The following is a 24,692-nucleotide window of genomic DNA, read 5'->3' as shown; positions in this document are numbered from 1 at the left end:
AATTGTTCAACAAGGAAAATCAAAATAAAATAGCTTATGTGTCTTTGGAAACATAAATACCTACTGCAAAGTTAAAAGAGATATTGGGTGTCCCTGCCACACTGCCCTCTCTGTCCACATCTAGTTCCCTGAGGGTTTTTTCACCCCCACAGATACATGCCAGGAATTTCTCTTTTTTTCACTGAAGTGGCCCCATCACTATGATGGTGTCATCTGGCATCCAGATACTATTGTTTGCCCTCTACCTTGTCCTCCCCCACCTTCTTTTTTTTTATGGCCAGCACAAGGGTTATTTATGGCAGTATGTTAAAAGCTGGATATAGTGTTAATATACAAAAGCATTTTTCAAGTGTTAGAGGCAGAAATCTTTAAAGAAACCCTCTACCACTGATCCAAGGCCTGCTGAATGGTCACTTCAGAGACAGATAGCAACAGGAGGAAAACATGTACATCAACACAGGACAGCAAGGCCTTCTCACCTTAAACCTTTGTCATGACATGGATTACAACACTTTCTCACCAAGATAGAGTATTTCATAGTAATTCTGTCAGCAATTAATATTTAATTGATCCCATCTAGGAGTGCAGTAGGTCAGACAACACAAACATAACTATTCCCTCTAGTCTTCAAGTGGCTGAACTGGTTGTGATTAATTCTCTGAGCAGTAGAACCAATGAAGAACTACTTAACATAGATTTATATTTGAAGTGCCCAAATGGATTCTCTGCTATGTGTTAAGGACTGAAACTCCTTTAAAAACCTTTCTTTCAGCTGTGGAATTGTAGGGTGTCAGTCTTCTACTCAGTCATTTAGTTCAGTGACACGTGGAAAATAGTTTGACCGAATTTCCTGGAGAGTATCAACCAAGTTTGACTAAGGAGTAAAATTCTCTGTGGTAACTTTATACTTCTGTCAAAATCAGTTAACAGGAATAAATTCAGATATTACCGAGAGAAGAGGAAGGCAACTGACAGATAGACATATACAGACAAAATTCAACTGTAAAACTTGCTTGATTTAGAAATTCCTGAAGATATAAATAATGGAAGGCACTACGCACAGATGGAATAAAACTGAGACATCTGGTGCTTTAGCAGCACACATCAGAGAATTATCACAAATTACAGGTGAAGTGATAGTATAAAAGAAATACTGTAGCTTTATAAATCACGGCATATTTCATAACAAAAATCATATTCAATAGAAAGTCAAAAAAGTCAGAAGATAGTAATACAGAGATTCACAAATATAAGGACTTAATGCATAGAAGAAATATGTTGAAAAGTTTCAGTTTTAGCTCTTAAACTTCTAATTAAATATAAACGTTAAGCAGGACAATAGAGTTGTTTTTTGATGAGGTTTATTTTCTCTGCCTGAGGAATGATAAGGAAGAAAGGGTCACAGTAGCAGGAGAAGAGTGGTCTACTGGCTACAAATAATGATCCTGTCTGTAGATGAGAATGGGGGCAGTCAGCGACCTGGTGGCATAAGAAAGCTTTGGAACAGCCTCAGATAAAGTGTGGGAAAAGAATGAATCCTGGCTGATGTCTGCTTAAGTGGGGTCACAAAATTAGTTATTATTGCACCAATGCAGAGTGAACAGGAAAATTACATAAGCGTAGCTTCTCTGAAGAAACTTCCATTATTGCAACTTCAAGTAAACACACTAATGAACACAATTCTGCCTCTTCAGCACCTGGCTTACCATACCACCAGAGGCCATCTGCTGTTCCCTCTCCCCCACAGCTTTACCCATACCCTCCATGCTGCCCCTCCTCTACCCATCGTTCCCTCTCTGCTGAGTGAAAGAGTATGGGCTCATTCTGGCTGCCCAGCTCGACTCCTTCCTCAAACACTGCTCAGTCAGCTCTGCTAGACCGGATCAGAGGAAAGAAATGGCTTTCTTAGAGGAGGGGAAACCAATAACGAAAATTCTTTTCTATAACCCCAGTATATTTTCTGAAATATTTACAGCAAACACACTGCAACATGCTCAAGTGTAAGACAATAAGAAGTTGAGAGTCGCATTTTTCTTAGTCAAATCTACAGTCAACAAAATAGCTGGCCCCATCACACAGTCTTACACTAGGTAGTGCTTGATCCAACATTAAAAAACTCTTAGCTGTTCCAACCCTCAAACTACCATATACCTACATCATGGACCGATCATTTATCGGCCAAAATATGTGGGTGGTAGTCTGACATCTGTCAGATTGGTAGGCCATGGAGTATTATAGTTTGTCTCTGCGTAGCTGCAGGAGCACAGACCAAAAGGTACACTATCATGGAATTTACCTTGTTCTTCACCTACATAGCTAAAAATCCCTACACAGCTAAATGAGAAGTGATGCCATAAAGCTGGCACTGAAGTTGATATTTGCTTGTATCTTGGTGCATTCTGAATGTTTTGTCTCCTTTTTAATATTGTTACATACAGTTTTTCAATCTAATGACCAGGATCTAAAATGAATAACTGTTTAAAGTTAGACATTAATGAAAAAAAACTATTAATACTGAGGCATTGAAACCAATTTTAAGTGGAAGTTCACTGGTGAAGATTGCTGAAACAGATTAGATATTCTAGCTGTTACAGTATAGATATTCTGGCTGTTACAGTATACAGGTGGGGATTGCATGGATGGTTCTTTCAGCTTAAATTTTCAAAGGTTTTATTTGGTTTTCTCTCATGCCTTATCACTAAAAACCATTCCAAACTAAACTCAAGGCATCTCTGAGCTTTGGGAAAGTTTGTGTAAAGACCCTGACTTTGTGCCCTTTTTCGTGTTAGTCAACACATATAAAAATCTGTACTTGAATTTCATTTATGTCAAGAAGATTTCTCATTAGCCTAAAATAAAGATTAGAAATGCTCCTAGAGTTGTGCCTTGCAGGGAGAAAACAAATATACAAAATGTCACCCTATGGCAGACTGAATCGAGTCTGGATTGTGCCCCACTGCATGGATATGTTGATGTTCCACTGGTACCACTGAAGTCTTGCATTAGATGGGGTAAAAAAGATAGTGTTTTTATGGGACTGGGCATGTACTGCAGCAGAGCAGTGACCTATAAAATCAGGAGGTGTCACAGCTGCTCTTGAAAACAATTTTAAGTTCTTAAACACCTTTATCTTTAGATCTCCCAAGGTCTGTTTTAATATCACAAGTAATATACCCATAAAGTTTTCCAGAATACTTTATTAAAATACATATTTTGATAAACAAAAGCCTCTTCATTTTTCCCTGCAGATTATACCTATTTTCTACAAATACCTACTTGTTAATATTTAAAGCTACATATACTCAAATATATATACGTAGTTACAACTACACTCTTTTTCTACAGTGCAATCAACCTTGTTCACAAAATCTATAAAAAAATTTCTTAGTGTAACAAATTATTCCAGATACGACCACATAACAGCCCATCAGTATGAATTCTAATTCATGTATGTTTTAAAGGTTTATTTACAGTTTGGTAAACGTACATTTAGCTAAGTGATTTAGAATAGTCACAAGAAAATCTCAAGAAAATAAACTGCACTTTACAAATTAAAAATTAGCATATTCACAAATACCAAAGTTTCTAGGCTTTGACTCTAAATGAATCAACATATAACATCTATGGAACTCTGGAAAGAGTTAAACATCTCATTATACTATATGTGATAGCTGTTACTAATATATATATATATAAAGACATATTAATGTGTATATTTGTATGTGTATATGTGTGTATAAATCTATGTAGATACATATATTTGTCTATATGCATGTATGCATGTATACATATAGCAGCTGGATAATTTTTCTTTTATTTTGAGGGACTTATTATGTATGTCTCTAGCTCTCTTTCAGTGTTCCAGTTTCAAATTACTTAAACGCAGATTAACCATGCCAAAACTGCATAACAGTTATATATACCACTGTTATATATATATACATATATATATAACTGTTATATTGCATAAAACCCAATGTTTTTTAGTCTAATACACAGCTGCAACTGCAATAAAAAATGCCATGTGCTCAGACATGAGGAACTGGATATTTATTAAAGCTGTGAACACAGTTTCAGAAAAAAAAATTCCAAAACATAATCATCAGAGTATGTTTTTAATTTCTGAGCCTCATTGCTAGAGGTTTGTGTGGTACACACCACAGGTTTCTAGTTTATTTTCTGCTAAAATTAATTCTTTTCTTTTTTTTTCCTGTTACCACGCCTTTCTCCGGGGGAAGAGGCAAGAGGTAATTATCATTAGCTGCTTTGTTTCACCTCTAACTTCATGGGGTGATTGAGAAAATACAGAAAGGTGCTGAGTTGTGAAGACACAGCGGTAATGGATAACACACAACTACTTAGGTAGATAGGCTCTTATTATAATATTCTTGTAAATGACCTTAAATAAAACACGTATATATTTGCTTAAATTGAATCTGCATTCACCTCTTGACATCTGTCTCTTCACACCTAAGTGTGATACAGCCTTAATACCAATGAGTTCCACAGGGTTGGGTTTGGCCTTTACACTCTAAGAGACTGTGTTAGTTCTGCACAAGCCCCAGACTTCCACAGAGATTCATCACAGAATGTTTTGGGTTGAAAGGGACCTTAGAGAGCCTCTAGTTTAAACCCCCTGCCATGGTTTCACCATGCCACCTACCCCTAGACCAGGTTTCTATAAGCCCTATCCAACTTGGCCTGCCTGAACACCTTCAGAGAGGGAGCATTCACAATTTCTTGGGATCACATAATGAGAATCTGCTGTAAGCAAATTTTTAAGACTTACGATGGTTCTTCAGATACAGCTGTTCCTTCCTCCAGCTCTTGAGCCTGCTTATACCATGGCAACTTTGCTTCCACAGGAAGTTTCTCTATGAAGCAAGCACAAGCACATGAAAATAGGAAGCATGCAGTAACACTATTATGTGTGACAGCCTCCCTGCTCTCATCAACCTTGCATATGATGCGCGTGTGACTTCACACACATGGAGGCTGAGTACAAAGAAGAAAGAGAGAAATGAGAGCAGAAGAAAGAAACTCTTCCACTACCTGGACTATAATGCTTACAAGACTATATGGCCAGATATTTCAGTGTTACAGGAAGAAGGGCTATGGTGACCTAAAGCCAGAAAGGCAAATGAAGTCACCTTTCAGACCTTACAACTGGACTGTATAAGTAGGCACTTTGGAAAGTACTTTTTGGAGGGAGTCTTGCAAGTGTAATAGGTCTCCATTATACTGCAAAGACAAAATGTGTAACATCCGTGTGTCTACCTTTAAATTTCGGAACTTCAGAAGACATGTTAAGCTTCGGTTTGGTAGATTACAAAAAGGAAGAAAACCCTGGCTGGATGAGTGATGCCACAGAAAAACCTTAATAAAATGGCCCATCTGTGCTTTTCAACTTTATCAGTTCATCAGCTATGTGGATTTAAAAAAATGTGCTTGATACTTTTTCTGTCATTTCTGATGGAAAACAGGGGGGCTGCTTTTCTTGTCCTCCAGGATGTGTGCGCAATGTAATGAGCTGGTCTGCTGTGGGGAATGTAGGGCCATGTTGCTTTGCAACCCCAATTCCACTTTCATGCAATGTTAAAGTGGAGTAATTGAGCTGAAAGCAGTGGAGCTGTTTTAGCTCTACAAGGATATAAAGCAACATCAAATCGGCACTGTAATTTGAGAAGGAGCTCTGCATTTCAACAAAACATGGGCTTGGATTAGGGGAAAAGCACAAATAAAAGGCGGTGAGACAGATCACTGAGCAGGACCAAATCTATTTGTCACTCACAAATCACCTGAGCCTTTTGGGTTTATATAATGATGGATTTATACTCACCAACAGAAGTAGGTTAATGTCATTCAGAATAGTTAGGAATTTTCTGTGACTCTCTGTGCATAACAATGAACATTTCACATGTACACATGAAATTTTCCACCTGTCAGTTGTATCATAGAGGAATGACAACTTACAACTTGACTTTACAGCTACTGGAACTTTAGTCATGCAAATTTCCTTGGAGCACGTTATTAACTGAGATAAAAAGGGACAGTAACAGAGTTTTTATGCCTCTATTTTAGAAACAGCATGCCAAGCTCTTACTCTAACATATTTATTAGAGTCATTTAAGGATGAATATTTGCCAGCATAGCTCTTAGTTTAATCTGTATTTTACCACATTTGTCATCTAAAATATGTCGGAGATATTTCTACTTATATGTTCTGCAGTTTATTTTATGGGTTTTGGAAAACCAAATCTCACTTCTGTGCTTTTTTGCTTTGATGGAAGTGCTTTTAAAAAGCAGAAGCTCTTGTGTACTTCTGCCTGTTATGTGACTTTTCAAATAACTTTTCTTTATTTTAGAGGTGTAGTTAATTATCATTTGCACTGTAAAATTTGTTAGAGGATTAGAAATGTTGATGTTGTTCTGCTTTGACAGAAAAATAAACAAAAAGCACTTCTAGCATAAGCTAAGGAGGAATTTTTACCCTTGGAAATTAAAGTAAAATCTCTTTTTTCATAAAACACTACCAGTAAAAACACTTAAATCCTATATTATACAGAAAGTCGTATCAGATGAATACACTTTCCCTATTAAAACTGAAAATCATTACTTAATCCAGTGATATCCTGGTTTTCCCCATTATTGGTGCAAGATAAAGTGCCTTAGTGTTTGAATAAACTAAAATGAAATAAATTATATGAACTATTTATCTTTAATGTCTTTTTAGCCCAATGTATAAAAAGAAGAGAGACGTCCATATTTTTTGCCTTGCTACTTCAGTCAGGAAGATTGTTTTCTGCTTTGCGTTAATACAGCTGCAGAAGGCAAAAGCAGGCTAATTATTAAAACAGTCAATAGACAAGAGGCACTTTGCTATCTCTACTGCTCTAAATTTTTAACTCTAGATGTGTGAAATAAAAAGGACAAACCTCCAGTTTATAAACAGAATAATTTGCATTGGAACACACCTCTGGATACTGTGCGGTCCAACTCTTCTGAAAGCACTATTCAGCCTTCATGTTACAGTTACATGGGTATTCGAACATTACCACTTGCATTACTACAGGGAGAACTGCGAGAGTGTTGCAGAACAAAGATGAAGAGGAAAGCTAAACCAAGGCAAGCCAGTATGCTTCGCAAGGGACTTTCCATCCCATGTGAAAAAATGGAAGAGGGAAATAACTGCCTACAATCATAAATTAATGATGTATGTGCTGCAAAGGGCAGCAGAGAGTTTGCCCTGGGTAAAGATGCCATGCTCTTGTAAGGGTGGACTTCCAGGAAATAGTAATTTACTTTATTCTCAGACAAGTCCCATTGGAAGATACTTCTTGAGAGACGCAGGCAAGCAAAGCTTTCCTAGCTAGTCTTGCACCCTTCTCAGGTTCCCTATGCAGAAGTCAGTAGTGGGTGGTTTCCAACATATGATTTTTTTTTTGTCTTACTGCATTTTGCTTAGACTGTACGATACAGGCTGACCAGATCTTGCATTACCTGTGTTCTGAACACCATAAATCTATAAAGCCCCATAAAGCAGCTAACTGGACGAGCTGAAAGTCCCTGATCCTCTGTATGATGCTCAGAGTCATGCTAACACAATCACAGGGCCTTTTTTGCCTTTTTTTGTTACATCTTGGAAGGCGGATGGAGTGAGCTCATGTTGGTCGGTAAAATATAGTGCAAACATACCCATTGCCATACCCATAGGGTCCCCAGAGATCCTATGTCTGGGTTTCACCATTCTGGTGGCTGGCAGACACAGTGGATTCTTATGGTCCAGATAAACTGGAATCTTGAAACTTGGCAAGTGTGCCCATCATTAGCCACCAAGTGCAGAAATTAAAACTCCAAATTTCACTGCTCCATCTTGGAATAGTATGAAGTCACGGGTCAATCTTATTTCATGGAGCTTCATAAAAGGTGCTCTTAATATGTTTCAGGATAGCAATTTTTTTTTTTTTTCCCCAGGAATTGTTTTCTTCTTATGGTAGAGTTCAAGTCTCCAATTTAGGAAAATTAAGTTCACCTGCATCACTGTAGCCCAAAATTTTCCATACATTAGTCAGCATACACACACAGAGGTGGTAATGATAGAGCTGTACACATGCATAATCCCATGGAATGGTCAAATACATTCATCTGCTGCACCTAGTCACTGCCACTAATCCAACCACGTCTCCAGGACTCTTTATAATATTCCCATCCCATAAGAACCTCCAAACAACTGCAGAAATATTTTCTTCTTCTTTCATCAAACGCGAGGGACTTACCTCAGTATTACTATCTGTCTGAGGCCCAAGTAAAAAAATATTTCTATACAGATTGTGCATACTCCTTGTTATAAAATGTTTTAAACCTAGCAGTCTGACAAATTTTACAGCCTAGCTAGTAAGAGGGACCTTGTGAGGAGATTACGTTTGCTTCTGACCTATTTCAAGCTCCAAGTTATGAAGAGCCACTTTGGTAATTATGGTTACATTTATAAGGCATTATAGGCATTATTTATATATTCAATTTATTTTAAAATACAGGGCAAATTTAGCTCAGACACAAACAGTGAAGTCACACCTGCTCACAATAGGGTCAAAATTATACTGCTTGGTCTGCTGAACCACAAATTAACAATGAAAAGCCCAAAGCTTTTAAGAAAGAGGAATAGGTCAGTACTCACTCAAGTTGCTAGCAGGCACAGGAACAGACAGGTGCAAAACATAACTCAGTGCAGGTAGAAACAGTGATGCCAGCAACAACACAAAACTGTTGAAAATTGAAGAGCTCTGAAAAATTTATGAGAACCCTTCTGTCTCATTACCTCTGGGTTTGTAGCAAGGAGTGGATACAACGCATTCCTCTTTTATGTGTGGCTTTGTTTTAGGACTACAGCCTCCTGTATGCATTCCTCTGTGATCAAGGCAAAGGACTACACGGTATCTGAGTCCTTGTCCACAGGTCACAGTGCACTGTATTAAAAAAAAAAAAAGGTGTGCGTGATACATCATAGGAGTGAAAGGGGAATATGCAACAGAACTATGTGTACATCAGAGAGCAAGAAACAGGCTGCGGAAACACCCAAGCTTGAACATAAAGTATTCATAATATTTGGTAGTTATGGATATGGTATAAAAGTGACAGAAATTTTTACCTTTTTGCTCTGAACATTTACTTGATTTGGACATTTTGCCATTGGATTTCTCTTGCAGTGCCACTCCTGCAATGTTGCCTACGTGGCTTGTGGCCATCTGTCCCATATTAGATATGCTCAGTAACACGCCGTCAGTTTCATCTGGAGCCACTCTGCTTTGCTTGGACAAAGTATTGGGGCTTACAGATTAACAGGGTGACACTCAGGTTTTTTGGAACAAGGTGCTAACCAGAATGGAAAACTCTTGCACTTTCTTCTCACAGATACTTTCTTAAGCGTCACTTGTTTTTGCAACGGTTTTTCAATTTTTTCCCTCTGTACAGATTGTTTCAGAATTGGTTGCACTTGAGGGGATCAAAACTACTAACCAGTGGGGAGGGCTATGGATACCACCAATATTTCTTTGCTCTTGGATAGCAGCTTCCATGTAGAAATCAGCCAACACTTTGCAATCAGTCAAGAACACCTCATCTGTATGTGAGCTTAGCTTCTAAACACATGTACTTGTTGAGAAGCTACAATCAAGATACGTCTTCATGTACAGTCAAAGTACTTTATCACTTTTGTAGAAGGACATTTCAAAGACATTTACTTTCATACGGGAGGAAAGCCAAATCAGGAACAGAAAAGTGCAAGTGTCAAACTGCAGACTGATTTACAGTTTTACGTATTTCTGGAAATTTCTCAGCAATTAATGAATTTCAATTTATGTCCTAATGTTGTAATAAAGATATACCACTACATGATTACTGGGGGTTTTTTGTGCGTTTCATTTTTATACCCAGTCTATTATTAGCAGAAGGTCACAAATTAACATTAAAGAGCTGATTTATTTTCCCATCATTCTTCTTAATCTTAATACTCTTTTCCAGAGTGTTTACTTGGCAGTTAGTTAGACAAACAGCATAATTTAAAACGAAGGTGTTGGTAATAAGGAAAGAAAGCACTGGATGTTCCTACTTCCACAAATTCACTAAACTATAATTTCAGATATGTTCCTAGTGTGGTAAATACAAAACCAACAAAGCTAAATTGATTACCGGAGACCATTCCTGAGCAAGCCACTTTGGGCAGTCAAATATATTGCAAGGCTGGACAACAGGCATCTTTGGAGTATACATGCATTTCCATTCTTCCACAGGGCTGATATGCCCCTGAATGTCTTCTTCCACACATGAGATGCTACGGCTTTGAATGCCTCCTCCACAGGATGAGGAACAGGCAGTCCAGGGTGTACTTTCCCATCTGAGAAAACAGACAGGCATCAAGAAAAGTAACCGTTGCTGTTCCCACCCCCAACTGCACCCCAAAAATGCACAAATTGCTATCTGTAAGTGTATTTTCTTTTCTGATTAATGTCAGTAAAAATTAATCATATATCTATTTTCATATGATTCATATGAAATCATATGATTTCATGTCCATAGCATCAAAGAATGCTCATGGCTGGTGTCTTTAAGTCACAGAAAAGTAATATGGAATAGCCTCTCTCCCACTAACCCAATTACTACTACCACAGAAAATCTAAATACTTTTAACCTAATTTCTTTTTTTATTACTTGATGGAATTAAATTATCTTCACAATTTGTCATTTTCTGAGGAATCTTTGTCACAAATCACTGGAAACTCAGTGTGCTCTGAGGCTGATGTCTCCTTTGCAAGAAAATAAAGGGAAACAGCAGTGGTTTTTTCCAAGGAAGCAACTCAGCAGAGGAAAAAAGAAAAAAAATGGGAGGAAATTACTGAAAAGATCTAACTATACTGATAAGATATATGTCCTCTGATGCATAAACCAGAAGTACCTTGTTTCCTTGCAATTAAGGCAGTGAGAGGAACTGAGAAACCATCTTTTGTTTGTCTACAGGTGCCATCTGAGAGTGTAATGACAAATACAAAGAATAACATATATGTTCTGAAAGGCTATGCATACCTATGAGAATAATTATTTTTTTTTTTTAGTGATACATATACCATAATGTATGTATTCCTTTATATACGTACGTGTCTGTCCACATAATATAGTCTGGTATTGCCTCTCTTATATTCAAGCCATTGCCACAGATTGCCTGTGAGCCCATTCTCATGATCCAGTACAGCTATTCCTACATAATCCTGTGTATGCCTGATGGTACAGAAGTATCTATGTTCTACCTATCTGGAAACATTTCACAAAATCATTTTTTTTCCACAAAGGCAAGTGTCCTTTTGATAAGGATATTACAAATACTGTTTGAAGCAATTATTTTGGTCATAAGATTCCATTTTTTGACTTCAAAGAATAGTTTTTGTGGAAAATACCAAGCCTACTTTCTGCTTCAGGCAAGAAGTAAAAAAATGTGAAAGGTGAGGATTTTTTTCTCTCCCACTTAAAACAAAGGAAATATTTTTGTTAAGTAACAATTACAGAATCCCCAAGATTGTCAAGCAATATGAAAAATGTTTATTTTTCTCTCGGATTTTTCATCATATCAACCATATTCTTATCTTTTCCAGTAAGCTAGCACTACCTACACTTGGCTACTGGCTGAAAGTACCATAAAACTCATGGTGAAACGGTTTATACTAATAATCATTTATGAACGTTAAGACCACTGATTAACACTATGACTTACCAATAGGAGTGGTGAAACCATTTTTACACCATGCCACAGCCGTCATTTTGTGCTGATAAGTTACATATTTAAAGGATTTAAAGGAGAGCAATAAGGCTGGGAGAGTGGATGTAAAGGGATGGTTATGGGATGAAACCATAGTCCAGAACAGCTTTTGATCATTTTCAGGGAAGAATGTTGTTTTGTATTTTCTTTCAGTATTGCTGAAAGCCAAATACTGCAGGGCATTTTGATCCTTCATTTTTGGATTTTCTTCAGCAGCAAAAATGCCTCCGTCTAGCTGCCAGCTCAGAATGCTTTTTACCTAAATACAATCCCTACACTATTAAGTACTGCTGAATCATCCCCTGATATAAAATTATTCTCTGTCCCTTATCAGTGTTCAAGCCCTTTGTACACAATTGAAATAAACTTTGTTTAATTTAAAGCTAGAGTGTTAAAGCCTCCATATTCCTTACAAGCGGGTTTAACTTCTGAGGCTTGGCAGTATGCATGTGGGTGGTTTTTTTTAAATAAAGAACAGAGAAAAGTGTTTCCCAGAAAACAGGAATTAGATGCAGAGATATATTTCATAAGTGTATCTCACAAATATCTGGGGATACTGACTATGTGTACATAAGCACTTAGCTAGGAAGAGAAAAGCCTGATCCTAATGGCACGGATAACTGATAAATGATGTGAACATGAATGGCCGTCACAACACTTGTCTAGTTAGTTGCTCTGCACTGCACTGCATTTGCACAGTGACGCTGAAAGCTCTCTGTATTAGGTCATGACACTGTTTGAAGGAGGTCTTTTCCTCACCAGGATGAGACTAGCAGTTTCCTACAGGGTTCTTCTTTCTGTGATCTCATAATCCATGACACAATAAATCAATGAAGAAGGAAACAGCACAATACTATTGCATGTCCAGATGGTATTTCAAAACCTAAAGGTTATTATCATTCAACTATCAAACATTTTTATCATCAGGAGTCTTATTCACAGTTTTAAGAATAATTACCTCAAAATCTAACAATTTACAAGCATTCAAGAAGCAGCACTATGGGGGGGAAGAGAGGGAAAGTCCTTTGGTTAATTACAAAGCAACAGGTTATAGTCCTGTTCAGAGAGAAGTAAAGGAAAAAAAGGAAAAGTGCAAGAGAAAAGTGGAGGTGGGGGCTGAGGAAAGAGAGAAAGAAAGGGACCACATACTTAGTAAGTCTGCATTTTTGCTTCAGCTAGAATACAATTTCAGTTCGGCACTGACAGAATTTATTACTACAGGTTAGCACTTGAACATCTCTAGGTTAATCTGTAGGAATTCAGAGCAAGAGAAAAGCAGCATCTTTTAACTTAGTTTGAGAGCAAAGGAGAATTATAGAGAAGAGAAAAAGAAGAAGAAAATGTATTTGTTAAGCCTAGAACCGACTGACTGTTTTACGTACCGAGGAAGGGGATGGTAGAGGTCATAGGGCATGATCTGCTTGTATCCATCACTGTTAGGAACAATAATGCCAACCCTCTGAGTAGAAGGTACACATAATAAAATAAACACTAAATGATTACGTTATACAACTTTTTATATTACAATATTGTATTACCTTTTACAACTTTTTGTATTAGAGTATTACAAACCAGTCAAACAAGATATTTTACCTAAGTTGTCACTTAAACCAAAACTTATGCTGCCATCCTATTGTTTCTGAGTTGTTAAAAAAATGATTACTACTTCATTGTTATAAATATATTACTGTTTGACAAAGAAGAAATCCATTGCCACAAGTGATCCAAATATTATTTAAATTTATTGTGTTGTTACCTAGCATAAAAACAACGTTTCTATGCGTAATACTTATGCTTAATAAGGGAACTTATCTGTGCTTCCGAGAGCTCTAGATCAAATCCCTTTTAAAACTATTATATGGTTGTTTCTGCCCTTCACATAAAACTTCTGCTTTAATAGGAGCCAAGATTAGAAATTCGGGGAATCACTGTGCAAGAATTCAAATCTGCAATTCTTGTTTCCTCATCTTAAATTAGACCAGATCTGCCTCTTCATTTGCCTTTTTTTTTCTGGAAGAAATGAGGAGCTTGAGAGAAGATTAACATCTCAGACTGGGTTTTTTGTTTCTTTGTTTTTTGTGGTGTTGTGACTGATTGGCTTGCTTTGCTGTAGTGTTATTGGTATGATATCTAAATAATATAACATCTAAAGGTTATAAAAAGCAATAGTATAGATCAAAATTAGCAATAATCTGAAACATCATCATGCCAGTTATGTGTGAGAAGGATGTGACTTGTCTTGTTGGCAGCTACAGGGTCTCACTGAATTACTAGTCCGGAATTTCATATTTTATCCACACTTTTTGTAAATTCTGACTCAGAATAATTCTAACCATTATTCTCCCAATTTAGGCATATCTATTAACATCAAACAGATGATCTCAGAGCACTTCAATCATCATCATTTTCATCAAAGCCACCTGGGGATTTGGATAGGGCAGGTGGGTGGAACCATTGAAGAGTGAATACCAATTGCACTGAAATAAAAAGTGTGTCCCTAACCAAGTTATGGAGAGATGAAACTGGATGACAAGAAAAAAGGTGGGTTTTGGGAGTCCTTTACAGATGAGAGGATGGTGCTATGAATTTCTGCAAGGGGGAAGGAGCAAAGAAGGGGAAAGGGAGAAAGTATTCTCCATCCTCAACACAGTTCACTAAAATATGCTGTAAGCATTTAAAGAAGTTTTGTCAGGCTAAGGCTGAAGGGGTCTCTTCTCCTCTCAGTCAATAGGGGGTTTATGTGCATAACTTGTCCTGGACAGAAGAATTAATCCCATTGTGTTTTCACAGCAAGGAGTCAGCACCAGGTCAGTGCACTGGAATTTTCCAGCTGAAGAACAAGAAGGAGCTGGAGACCTGGAAATGCGTGATGGGGACTAGATAGTTCCTTCTAAGAGTAGCAGCCTCTGCAGTCAAAGGAACCCTCTGCACGAGTGTGCATATTTGCATCTTTGGAGAGCTGCTTGTCCCCACAAAAATCCCAAAAGCTAGAAGAGGTAGTTCTGGCACTGGGAAACTTTGGACAAGACAAATGGGTCATTTAGACAATGGTCAGGAAAGAAGTCTTTTCAGACTTAGCTTCATGGGTAAATGCTTGAAGAATTTAAGAAGAATTGCATATTTTAAGAAGATGGAAAGGAACTTTTTCTGAGATTTTTTTTGTCCATGCTTTTGGAAATCTGCTGTTTTCCTGACTCTTTCAGCAGTGCTGTGAAGTTCCACTCTGAAGCCTTTGCACTTTCCAGCTCATCAGCTTGCTGAAAAGCAGTTGGAAAAAAAATATTTATGTACCAAGTTCAAAATGAAATAATTACACTATAAAAGCATCTACTGTCTAAGAAAGAAACAGATTTCAAAATATTTCTCACTCATTGCAGTGAAAAATTCTTTCTAACAAACATGATCTGTATGCATAATCCAGGTCTACATGTTTTAGAATGCATAATTCCCAAGACCATTCAGATGGAAATAACCATACTACATAAAAACACTGTTATGAATATGAAATAACATGTTTAAACCACTAGATTAATATTTTCATTGGAAAGGTTTGACCCTCAAAGAATTCTGCATACATAAACTGCACTTCCGTAAACAGTATTGAGCTCCACAGAATTAGTGACACTATCCTTGTGCGTATGTGAGGGTCTGCCAAAAGCTCTCATTCTGTAACTACAAGACAGCAATGTAATCACAAGACCCCCACAATAATACACAATAGCTTAATTTATGAGTTTTCAAAAAAACTAGCTTAAAGATACGACAGAAGAACAGGTGGTCATTGTATCATTAATGACAACTGCATCTTTTCTAGTTAGTCTAGTGTGGGGTTTTTGTATGTGTTCCAGAAAAAACCCTCAAGACTAAATGAACACATTAAAAAAAATCTTAGAGATTACTTTAGTGAATCATTACTTTTTGACTGGACAAAGTGATCTAAATTCCATGAATCTACCATCATACTCCTATAAAAAAGATGGAAGAGATCTACTTTATGGGCTTTGTTTGCTGTATGTTACTGAGCCAATGCAAAGCAGATGGTGTGCTAAATGAACAGAGGAAATTACAATTCCTTTGCTGAAATATGTGCAAGTAGCTAATAGGACTCATTCACAAAATACTTAGAGCTTTGGCAGGAGCAGAAGTACAAAGCAAATTATTTTGTTGAGCTGCTGTGTCTCATATGTCTGAAATCTCCCATGCCTTTCAGACCAAAAAGTTCTGTCATATAGCATGCAGATTGCTTTGTTTTTCTCCTGCGTGCTGGCAGCCTCAGCACAGTTGCCCTTCAAGAGACATGTATGGCTGGAGCAGGAGCTGCACATGCCAGAGGTGGGAGTGCTGCAACCAGGTCTGCCACCTCTGCAAGCATTCTGCTTTCCCCTGGGATGACTGTCTGCAGCTGCATTTCTTGAAAGTCATGTTTGATGTCCTCTTCCCCAATTGCTCCTTTTTCTCCTTCAGCTACCCCCATAAGCACAGGTGACAAGTGTGAATGCCTTTCTCCTGTACCTCCCTAATGACTCCCTCTCTCTGACAAGGTGCCAGCCCTTCCCACCTTCCCCTCCTTCATCCTGGCAAGTCTCAGGTTGGACACCTGTCGAGCCAAGTAGGGGAATGGGTGCTAGAACTGGGAGAGGAGCCAGCAGAGAGAAAGGACATCTACCCCCAAGATGCCTCAGAGTGGTGTGACCCTGCACGAAGACGATGTGCCGAGGACAGGAGTGGGTAGGGGCACCTGCTGCTGGTTTGCTGGTGTCCTGCACCCTGCTGTGCCAGTGCCCAGCCTCTGCAGGATGCTCACATGCCTTTGACTCACAGCCTTCACTTCTGCTGAGGTCTCTATTTCCCGGGGGTGTACTACTCATAAGGCTACGGCTGCACAGCTTCCCGTGCTCCCAGGTGGCTGGAGCTATTACACCTCTTTCCTAATGGGGACTCACAGAGCCCAGACTTAAGCCTTCACTGAAATCTGTCAGATTTGAGAGTAAATGATCTGCATGGCAGGGAGTGTGCCATCTAAGCAATGGTCTGGATTATGTTAAAGATATTATTAGTAATGAGCACATAATAATAAAAAGTTGAAGTAGCTTAAGTTGGCTGTGGACAGCTAATTCATTAAGTGAAAGGAAACACTGGGAAGACATGAAAAAGTTCACCATAGAAGTAAACAGTTCAGCATCCGAGCCAGCATATTCATGAGAGCTATGATTATCACTGGACAGATGACAGGCTTGAGAAAAAGATTCCACTTTAATACTACAAATCCTGACACTAAGGTGGGTACTTAGGTGCTCTCTGAAGATGCCACATTGTGGCATTATCTCCCTGTGCTACAAGAACACTTTCTGTGTTGAGAAACAGTTACTGAGGTCCTCAAAGAGATGGTATCCCTTAATGCTTCCCATGTGGTATTCTGTAAAACTACTACTACTTCCCTTCAGAGCTGGGGTAGGTGACATCTACAGTAACATCACAGGTACAGGCAACATTGGTTTCTGAATGCCTATTTTTGCACTGAGTATAATTCCCAGTTGCAATACCAGTATGAGTTACATATCTGGAGCACCATGCTTAGTCCTGATATATAGGTAGTATTCTGATCATTTTATCAGGTTATCAATGTGAATCTTGAAGAACTACCACATACTTTGTATTTAAATATTCTTTCATATGGTCTTAGTACTTTACAGATTGGTAAAAGCCAATGTCCCTACCTAAACATTTAAGTAGATACTTAAAAAACCCTACTTAATTGAAAAGGACTGCTGAGAAAGCTGTCCTTTGGTGTCAGCCTCCAGAAAAACCTCTCGCTTTAAACAGCACATCTTTTCAGTACAATAGTATCTTACCTTTATAAAAAATGACTTGTTCAAGGTGCAGAGATTTCAAGTTCTAAGCAACACATGATTTAATTATCATTGCCACAGACTGCTAAAAACTGATCTCTTCACAGTGCCTGAAATAGGTGTTATCATTTGCAATTTGGCATTCTGTGAGGATGATTCCAAAAAGCCAATTCCTCTCTGTTACAGCATGTACCCTGGGATGGCATAGCTGTATTTCTAAATGACTCTCTGTCCCCTCAGGGTCTTTATATCAACAATTTTGCCTTGGTGTGTCTTATATAAAACAAAAATTGCTTTCTGACATCTGCCAGTTGTTATTTTTCTTCTCTCTTTCCTCCCGTGCACTGTGCAGTCATCTGTCTTACCATTTGAGAATATGTCAATTAAAATCATTGGGAAAAGTATGAAAAATATCCATAAATTCCAAAAGGCAAATTACAAAAATATTTGACACAGAACTGTATTTTTTTTTTAAAGTAGCTTAGAATTAAAAAGTAAATAAATAAATAAAGCAACTACATAAAATTACTTTCTCACTGGTACTGTGACAGGTAAATCTAACCATCTTAAGAACCACCTGGATGTAATCCTGTGTAATGTGCTCTAGGATGATCCTGCTTGAACAGGGAGATCAGACCAGATGACCCACTGTGATCCCTTCCAACTTTACCCACTCTGTGACTCTGTGGGGTAGCAGGGAGGAGACTTTTGTGCAGGGCAAAAGAATACTGATATTTAGAAAAAAATTACTTATTACATTCTTACAAGCTGCCATAACTGCAACTAAGCTTTTTATTAAGGAGGATGTTTAAAAAAAAACACATAAAAATAATTCCTCTAATTGTGATGACAGTAATTTTCCAACAACATTTTTACTGAAGAAGAGCTTTTCCCATCTTACTAACACTTAAGAGACATGCTGATCATGGGGATGGAATCATGGACCATTTGTTTTCTTGTCCTTTGTAATGATTAATGAGGCAAAATGCATTTTGAAGGGAAGAAACAACCATTTCAAATCAGTCCTTGCAATGGTGAAGGAGCTAAACAGAGATGTTCTTCTACACAGTGCATTTTCAGATGAGAAAGAGGTTGCATTATATAGGATAAATGCCATTGTGTGCAACAGCAACAGAATATTTTCCTACTTTTACTCCTTTAGACCTCAGCCTCTTTTAAAATTCAAGCTGACTGACCTTGCAGGACAAGGATCCAGATTACACTCTTGAAGTTTTGGCTTTGGCTTGACATTTTCAGGAAAATAGTGGCAGTATTGATCTGCCACTACCCGTCTGCTTCTCAGATCAAAACATTCAGCAGATGTCAGTTGATAACCTGCAATACACAGTGGAATAAATAATATGAGATGTGGTGCTCTTCCTGTCTCTCTCTGAAATGCATCCAAGTTCTGATTTGGTAAAAAGCAAACTAATTTCAGTTTGGTTCAGTGCTTTTGCACGTAACAGCTGTTGATTTACAGACCAGATTGAAAACAGCAATGTAAATCACATGTAGTAGGAAACAAAAAGATAACCAGTATGGTTAAACAAAAATTCCGAAGTCTAGAACAAAAAAAGAAAAATCAAAGGCTGAGGTTTCTTGATCATCAACAGTTGTGCCCTCAGTTTCAATATAGACAGGGAACAAATGGAGACATCTTGTGATTCCAAAGCAGGCCCAAATCCCATCAGCCCTTATGTTTGACAGCTGTAGCATTAAATGCAGACGTGGATATCAAGATGTACTTTATGTATGGAGTGTGCACAATGCTAAAAAACTACAACCTACTACCACGTTGCTAAATCACTTCCTTAATTTAGTTGTAACTATTTTCATTTTCAGATTTTGCCCATTTTAAAGATCCAAAACCAAGGGCAGCACCTGGGACAGGTCCTGTATGCAAATGACTTTTTGGATTACAGTGGTAATTCATTACCTCCTCCACAGGATGCCGAACAAGGAAAAAAATCAGTTTCCCTCCATCGGTGAATGATAGGCTGATAGAAGATGAACTGAACTGAACTGTCAGCAGCACCAGCATAACGAATCTGAAAAAGAGGTAACATCAGAGTGAAACTGATGTAAATGCTGGGAAGAAGTATTCTGCCACATGCATCTTGAAGGTATGAGACATCTTGCAGCTACATGAAATACCAGATACACTTTGCAATAGGAAAATGAAATACACAAAACGAATCACAGATTGGTAGCAAAATCTTTATTGGAAAACACAGTCAAATAAATTTCTGGGCATAATCAGTCACTATTATTGAGACCATGTTCTGAAAGAGTGAGTGCAAATGCATGGTTAGTGCTCTTGAATAATTTTACAGAGACAAAGGATATGGAATGATCTTTACTTCATCAGAAAATTACCTACCATTATCTGCTGTCCCTGACACATGGACTTGGATTTTAGATCTCTAATATTTCCCAAGAAACATCTGAAGACTAGGTATAATATATTGACAGTACAGAGTAAAAAATGGGAGGCTGTGCTGTGAGACACATAAATAATATAAAAATTTTAATTCTAGACTTTTTTTTCATGAAGTAAAGGTTTTTTCATTTTCTTTGTGGTACTGTCATTATTATAAGTCCGTCCTGCTTACTTTATTTTGCTTGTAAAAATGCTTCTTTCAGTCATAGGTGTGGACTCCCAGCTGGAGCTAAGAGCACATTTGGAAAGACATCTTCAGAACCTACAAGTACTGCCAACTTTTAAGCCACCTGAGCTTAAGAGCTAGTATGCCTCTGGTACTATGTGTGCTGAATGGATTTCCTACATAAACAAGAGTCTGTAGTACCAGGAGTGCAATAAGACCTTCACACTGCTAAAGTAGCACCACTTGCACCTGGCCCAGTAAAAAATCCTTCCTATTTGGTATCTGTACAGTTATGAAAGCTTCAAAATCTCTGCAGGATTTCACTTGTCCTTTTATCTAAGGCAGCTGACAAGGGAAGAACAAAAAGCCTCTCCTAGTTGGTTATTTGTCACAGAACATTGTGTCTCAGTGTTGCTTGAGCATCTCTGCATCACTGACATGATGCTATGACAGTAGAGAAAACTGCCAAATCACAACTAAAAAAGATGGACCCTTCTCCAAGACAGTACCGGTACTCTCAGGTGCAATCCCCCTTGTTCTTTTTATCAGACAGCTTAAAGTATTTTGCTGCTGCCTCCTTTTTTTTTTTTTTCTCTCATGTTTTGAACAAGTTTCTCAGTTTTGGAAACACCATTTTTCAAACTGACTTTTCTTTTCTCTCTTTCCAAACACCAAGAGACACTGCCAAAGAGTGGTCTGTGAAACAGAAGCAAAAATATGACACATTGAGATGAACTGTGAAATTTGGGTTTGTTTTGTTTTCCCTGTACATGGACAGAAACATGATTACAAATCAAAGTATATCTTGAAGAGCAGGAGGAGGGCAAAAATGTTTATGGGTGTTAAGAAGTCTGGTCTACTGAGACTAAGGCTGCCCTTTTCTAATTAAGCAGTAATGTAAATTCCCAAAAGGAAAAAAAAAAAGCAGCTGTAGCAATACTACTGCTTCAGCAAATGGAAGGCCTTTTGCACAGATTAATATTATTTGAGTCTGTGTGTCAGAAATAGGATATCTAATTCCTTGTGAGAGGATGCTGCTTTAACTACGCACTTCAGATGGGTCTTTCTCAGCTCATGAAGCCTGAAGCACTCCCGAGAAAATTCTTCTGTTGTGCTGGAAGCCATTTAGGGAGGTCTCTGATGTGAGTGTGCAGAAGAGGCATTCACTGAAGAGAATTCTGCTTTTACTCTGTTTTCTAAGGATCACCAGTGATTCCTAAACTCAGAAGATCTACTCAGCAGTACAGTCTGCAGTGAATCATCATGCACAAACCAAGAGCTCACACAGAGCCTACTATAAAAGGAAGGGAAGAAAAAAGACTTTGCATTAAAAAAAAAATCAGGAAGAAAGAAGAGTTCCTCTCTCTGCAGACTATTCCTGCATGTCTGCAGTTATCTGTTTGTTCTGACACAGAGAAAAGACAGATATACATCTTCTCCAGCCTAACGTGGGAGTCACTCATAGAGCCACGATAACAACACAGATGGGAAAGTATCACAGTGAACCCCAGCCATAAGCAAAAATGATACAAAATAAGCAAATGAAAGAAGCAGACACAGTATTGTTTTGGTTTTTTCTAAGGAGTACTATAAGCAGAAGAGGAACAATATATGGTGATTCAACACAGCAAAACATTATTTTTGATTTTGTTTGACAGTTTGTCAAAGCTAAGATCTTTATACAGGAGAAAACATCAGTGACTTCTTGAGCCCTGCAAAACTCAGGGCGAGACTTAATAGCTAAATGCTGTAAGAAATGTCCTGATTTGGCTGCACAGGGCCAAATCCCTCAGCTAGTATGAGGAATTTTTTACCCTTGCAGTATTAGAAACATCCAGCTAGTGAGAAAAGTTGAAGCTTCAAAAAGAGATGGTCATCACTTAAAAATCTTTAGTTAGCCTTTTAAGTAACAGTTAGTTTTGCATCCTTAGGTTACTGAGCCAGAAAAAAATGGCAACTGATTATTGTATTCCCAAATAAAATCCTATCTAAATTTATTAATAGCAGAAGGCAGAAGTATTCAGATCTTGCAGAGCACTCAGCCCTGCATTTGTGCATTGCACCAACAGATCATCCTTGACTTCCTCTAGGTTTCAAGGGAATTTGGAGCATTCCTAACAAGACAGCAGCCCTTGTCAATTAATGAGAGCCAAGAGGTCACATAAGTCATATAAGTCAGTCATATAATGAGCAGGTTAAATCTAGAGACCTCAGAATACCCACTGTCTAGCCTACAGTCACTCTCAACAGAGATATTTTTTTCTTGTAGAAAGACCTTGGAAAAAAAGAATCTTTTAAATTGATTTTGTAAATGACTGTCTGGGATGGTGCAAGAGAGGTACAAGCTGTTGCCCAGGTGAAGTTTAGAGTTGATAAACTTTGGTTTGAGGGATATCCACAGAAAGCTGCACAAAAACAAGATAAAAATTTGAACACAAAATATGTGTAATCTTTAAGAGTTATTTTGATTGTTCTAATCTGTCCTGTGAACAAGAGACTGCAAGAAGTGATCTCACCTTTGCATTTTGTAGTTTTTCTTATAGCTCCAAAACTCTGTTCACTGAAGAACACATAGACTGCCCTACAAAACTACAGTACGTTTATTTGGACAGTTTTGAAATTTAATCAGCAGTTTATAACCAGCAGTCATAACCAGCAGTAATTATCAATGTTATTTGTACAACTAAGCTATGAAAAGTGTATTCAATAAGATGTTTTCATTTTATGCAGTTGTTGGCAGGGGGGAGGAGGAAAGACACCATTTCTCTCTTTTGTGTGTTTGTGTGTGTGTCTCAAACTGGGGACTCAGAAAGGGAATTATTATTTCATACCACAGATTCATAGAATCATTAATTTTGAAAAGACCTCTAAGATCATGGAGTCCAACCTTTGACCAAACACCACCATGTCAATTAGACCATGCATTAAGTGCAACATCCAGTTGTTTCTGGAACCCTTCTAGGAATGGCTTCTCCACTACCACCTTGGGCAGCCCACTCCAATGCTTAACTACCCTTTCAGTGAAGAAGTTCTGTATGTCCTTATGTCCTCGGACATAAGGCCTGAACCTCCCTGGTGCACCTTGAGGCCATTTCCTTGTGTCCTCTCACGGGTTACGTAGAAGAAGAGGTCGATTCCCACCTCACTACAACCTCCTTTCAGATAGTTGTAGAGAGTGACAAGGTCTCTCCTGAACCTCCTCGTCTCCAGACTAAACAACCTCAGCTAGTCCTCATATGACCTACTCTCTAGACCCTTCACCAGCTTTGTTGCCCTTCTCTGGACGCACTTCAGCCACTTTTGTCTTACACAATTTTATCTGGTATACTATGATCCATGCTACCATGCCTATTATAAAAGTTCTAACGGATTTTTCCACATTACTATTACAGATGCTTTCTGCAAGTTCCAAATCCCAAATCACCAGGTTGATATTAATGAGAAACTAAATACTGAAGTCATCCAAGTAGCATACAAAGAAACTGGAATGAGGGTGTGGAGAACTAACCTTGTCCAGCATATGCAATCTTTTGTCTTTCATGTCAGTAAAAAAAAGTTCATTTGTTTACCTAGAGTGCTTCAATACTGCTGTTCATATCTAGTGATACTTTATACTGAAAAAGAAATAAGATGCACAGGAGATTTGTTGCTATTAATAGTTTGCCCATGAAGCAGAAATAGGAACCAGACACTGTCACAGGAAAATAGCTTTACAAGCTTGTTTAAAATAACATAAGAAGTGCAAGAAATGTAAATACTGAGAGATGCAAAAGCTTTCAAGCATATGGTCTAAGGCAGGAACACATCACAACTCCTGAGTTTGCCCTTTAATACCCTTGGAATGCTGAAAGGAGTTCTGCCTTTGATCTCTGGGGAAACGTCTACTGTCCAATTCTGCATTCTTGTCCCCATCCCGTGTTGTATCAGCTTGGGTTGTCTTTCTTACATCTTATCTATTGCTTCACAATTTAGCTTCTCAGCCAACGAGAGAAATCACTGTGAAATTACATTATCACTGATTTGCATACTTTACAAAGCATCTCTGAATTGAACTTGCTCACCATGCCCCAATATTGGATTAAACACTGTTCCTTTAGGTGATGAGGATTTAGATTAAGTCTTTAGATTAAGTCTGTCACAAAGCCAAAATAAAAAGTCCAAATCTTTTATCAAAGGAAGAACAAAAGAGAAAATCAGTGCAATGGACTGGCTAGGATAGCTGGCAGCAATGGAGCCTGCATTATTAGCTATAACAGTTAGTAATCTGTACAGAATCCACTATTAAGTGCAACAAATGTAGAAGTTTCTTAAAGGAGAAGACAAAAGTCATTCCACCAAAGGCAACCCAAATACACCAAAATCAGACCTGCTGCATCTCTGCTGTGGATACCACCCATAACATCCCAGTCATCTAGGGAAAGACCATTTCAA

At 38.0% G+C, this 24,692-nt stretch overlaps 1 protein-coding gene across 6 annotated transcripts in view; it reads right to left on the bottom strand.

Moving 5' to 3' along the window:
* Window positions 1–24,692, bottom strand: part of ADAMTSL1 (ADAMTS like 1) — a 393,783-nt gene that overhangs the window by 95,171 nt on the left and 273,920 nt on the right. For all 6 annotated transcript variants that reach the window (XM_027634671.1, XM_027634670.1, XM_027634672.1 and 3 more), the window contains 6 exons: window positions 19,592–19,703; window positions 18,852–18,990; window positions 13,189–13,239; window positions 10,189–10,393; window positions 8,819–8,966; window positions 4,790–4,874 (listed from right to left, as the gene is read on the bottom strand). In XM_027634671.1, the coding sequence (XP_027490472.1) occupies window positions 4,790–4,874; window positions 8,819–8,966; window positions 10,189–10,393; window positions 13,189–13,239; window positions 18,852–18,990; window positions 19,592–19,703 (740 nt within the window). The remainder of the gene's footprint in view (window positions 1–4,789; window positions 4,875–8,818; window positions 8,967–10,188; window positions 10,394–13,188; window positions 13,240–18,851; window positions 18,991–19,591; window positions 19,704–24,692) is intronic.

This window comes from Corapipo altera, unplaced genomic scaffold (assembly GCF_003945725.1).
Source record: "Corapipo altera isolate COAL_440 unplaced genomic scaffold, ASM394572v1 61411, whole genome shotgun sequence".
NCBI lineage: Eukaryota > Metazoa > Chordata > Aves > Passeriformes > Pipridae > Corapipo > Corapipo altera.
Note: the sequence above shows the minus strand (reverse complement) of the source record. Positions and strands in the feature narration are given on the sequence as shown.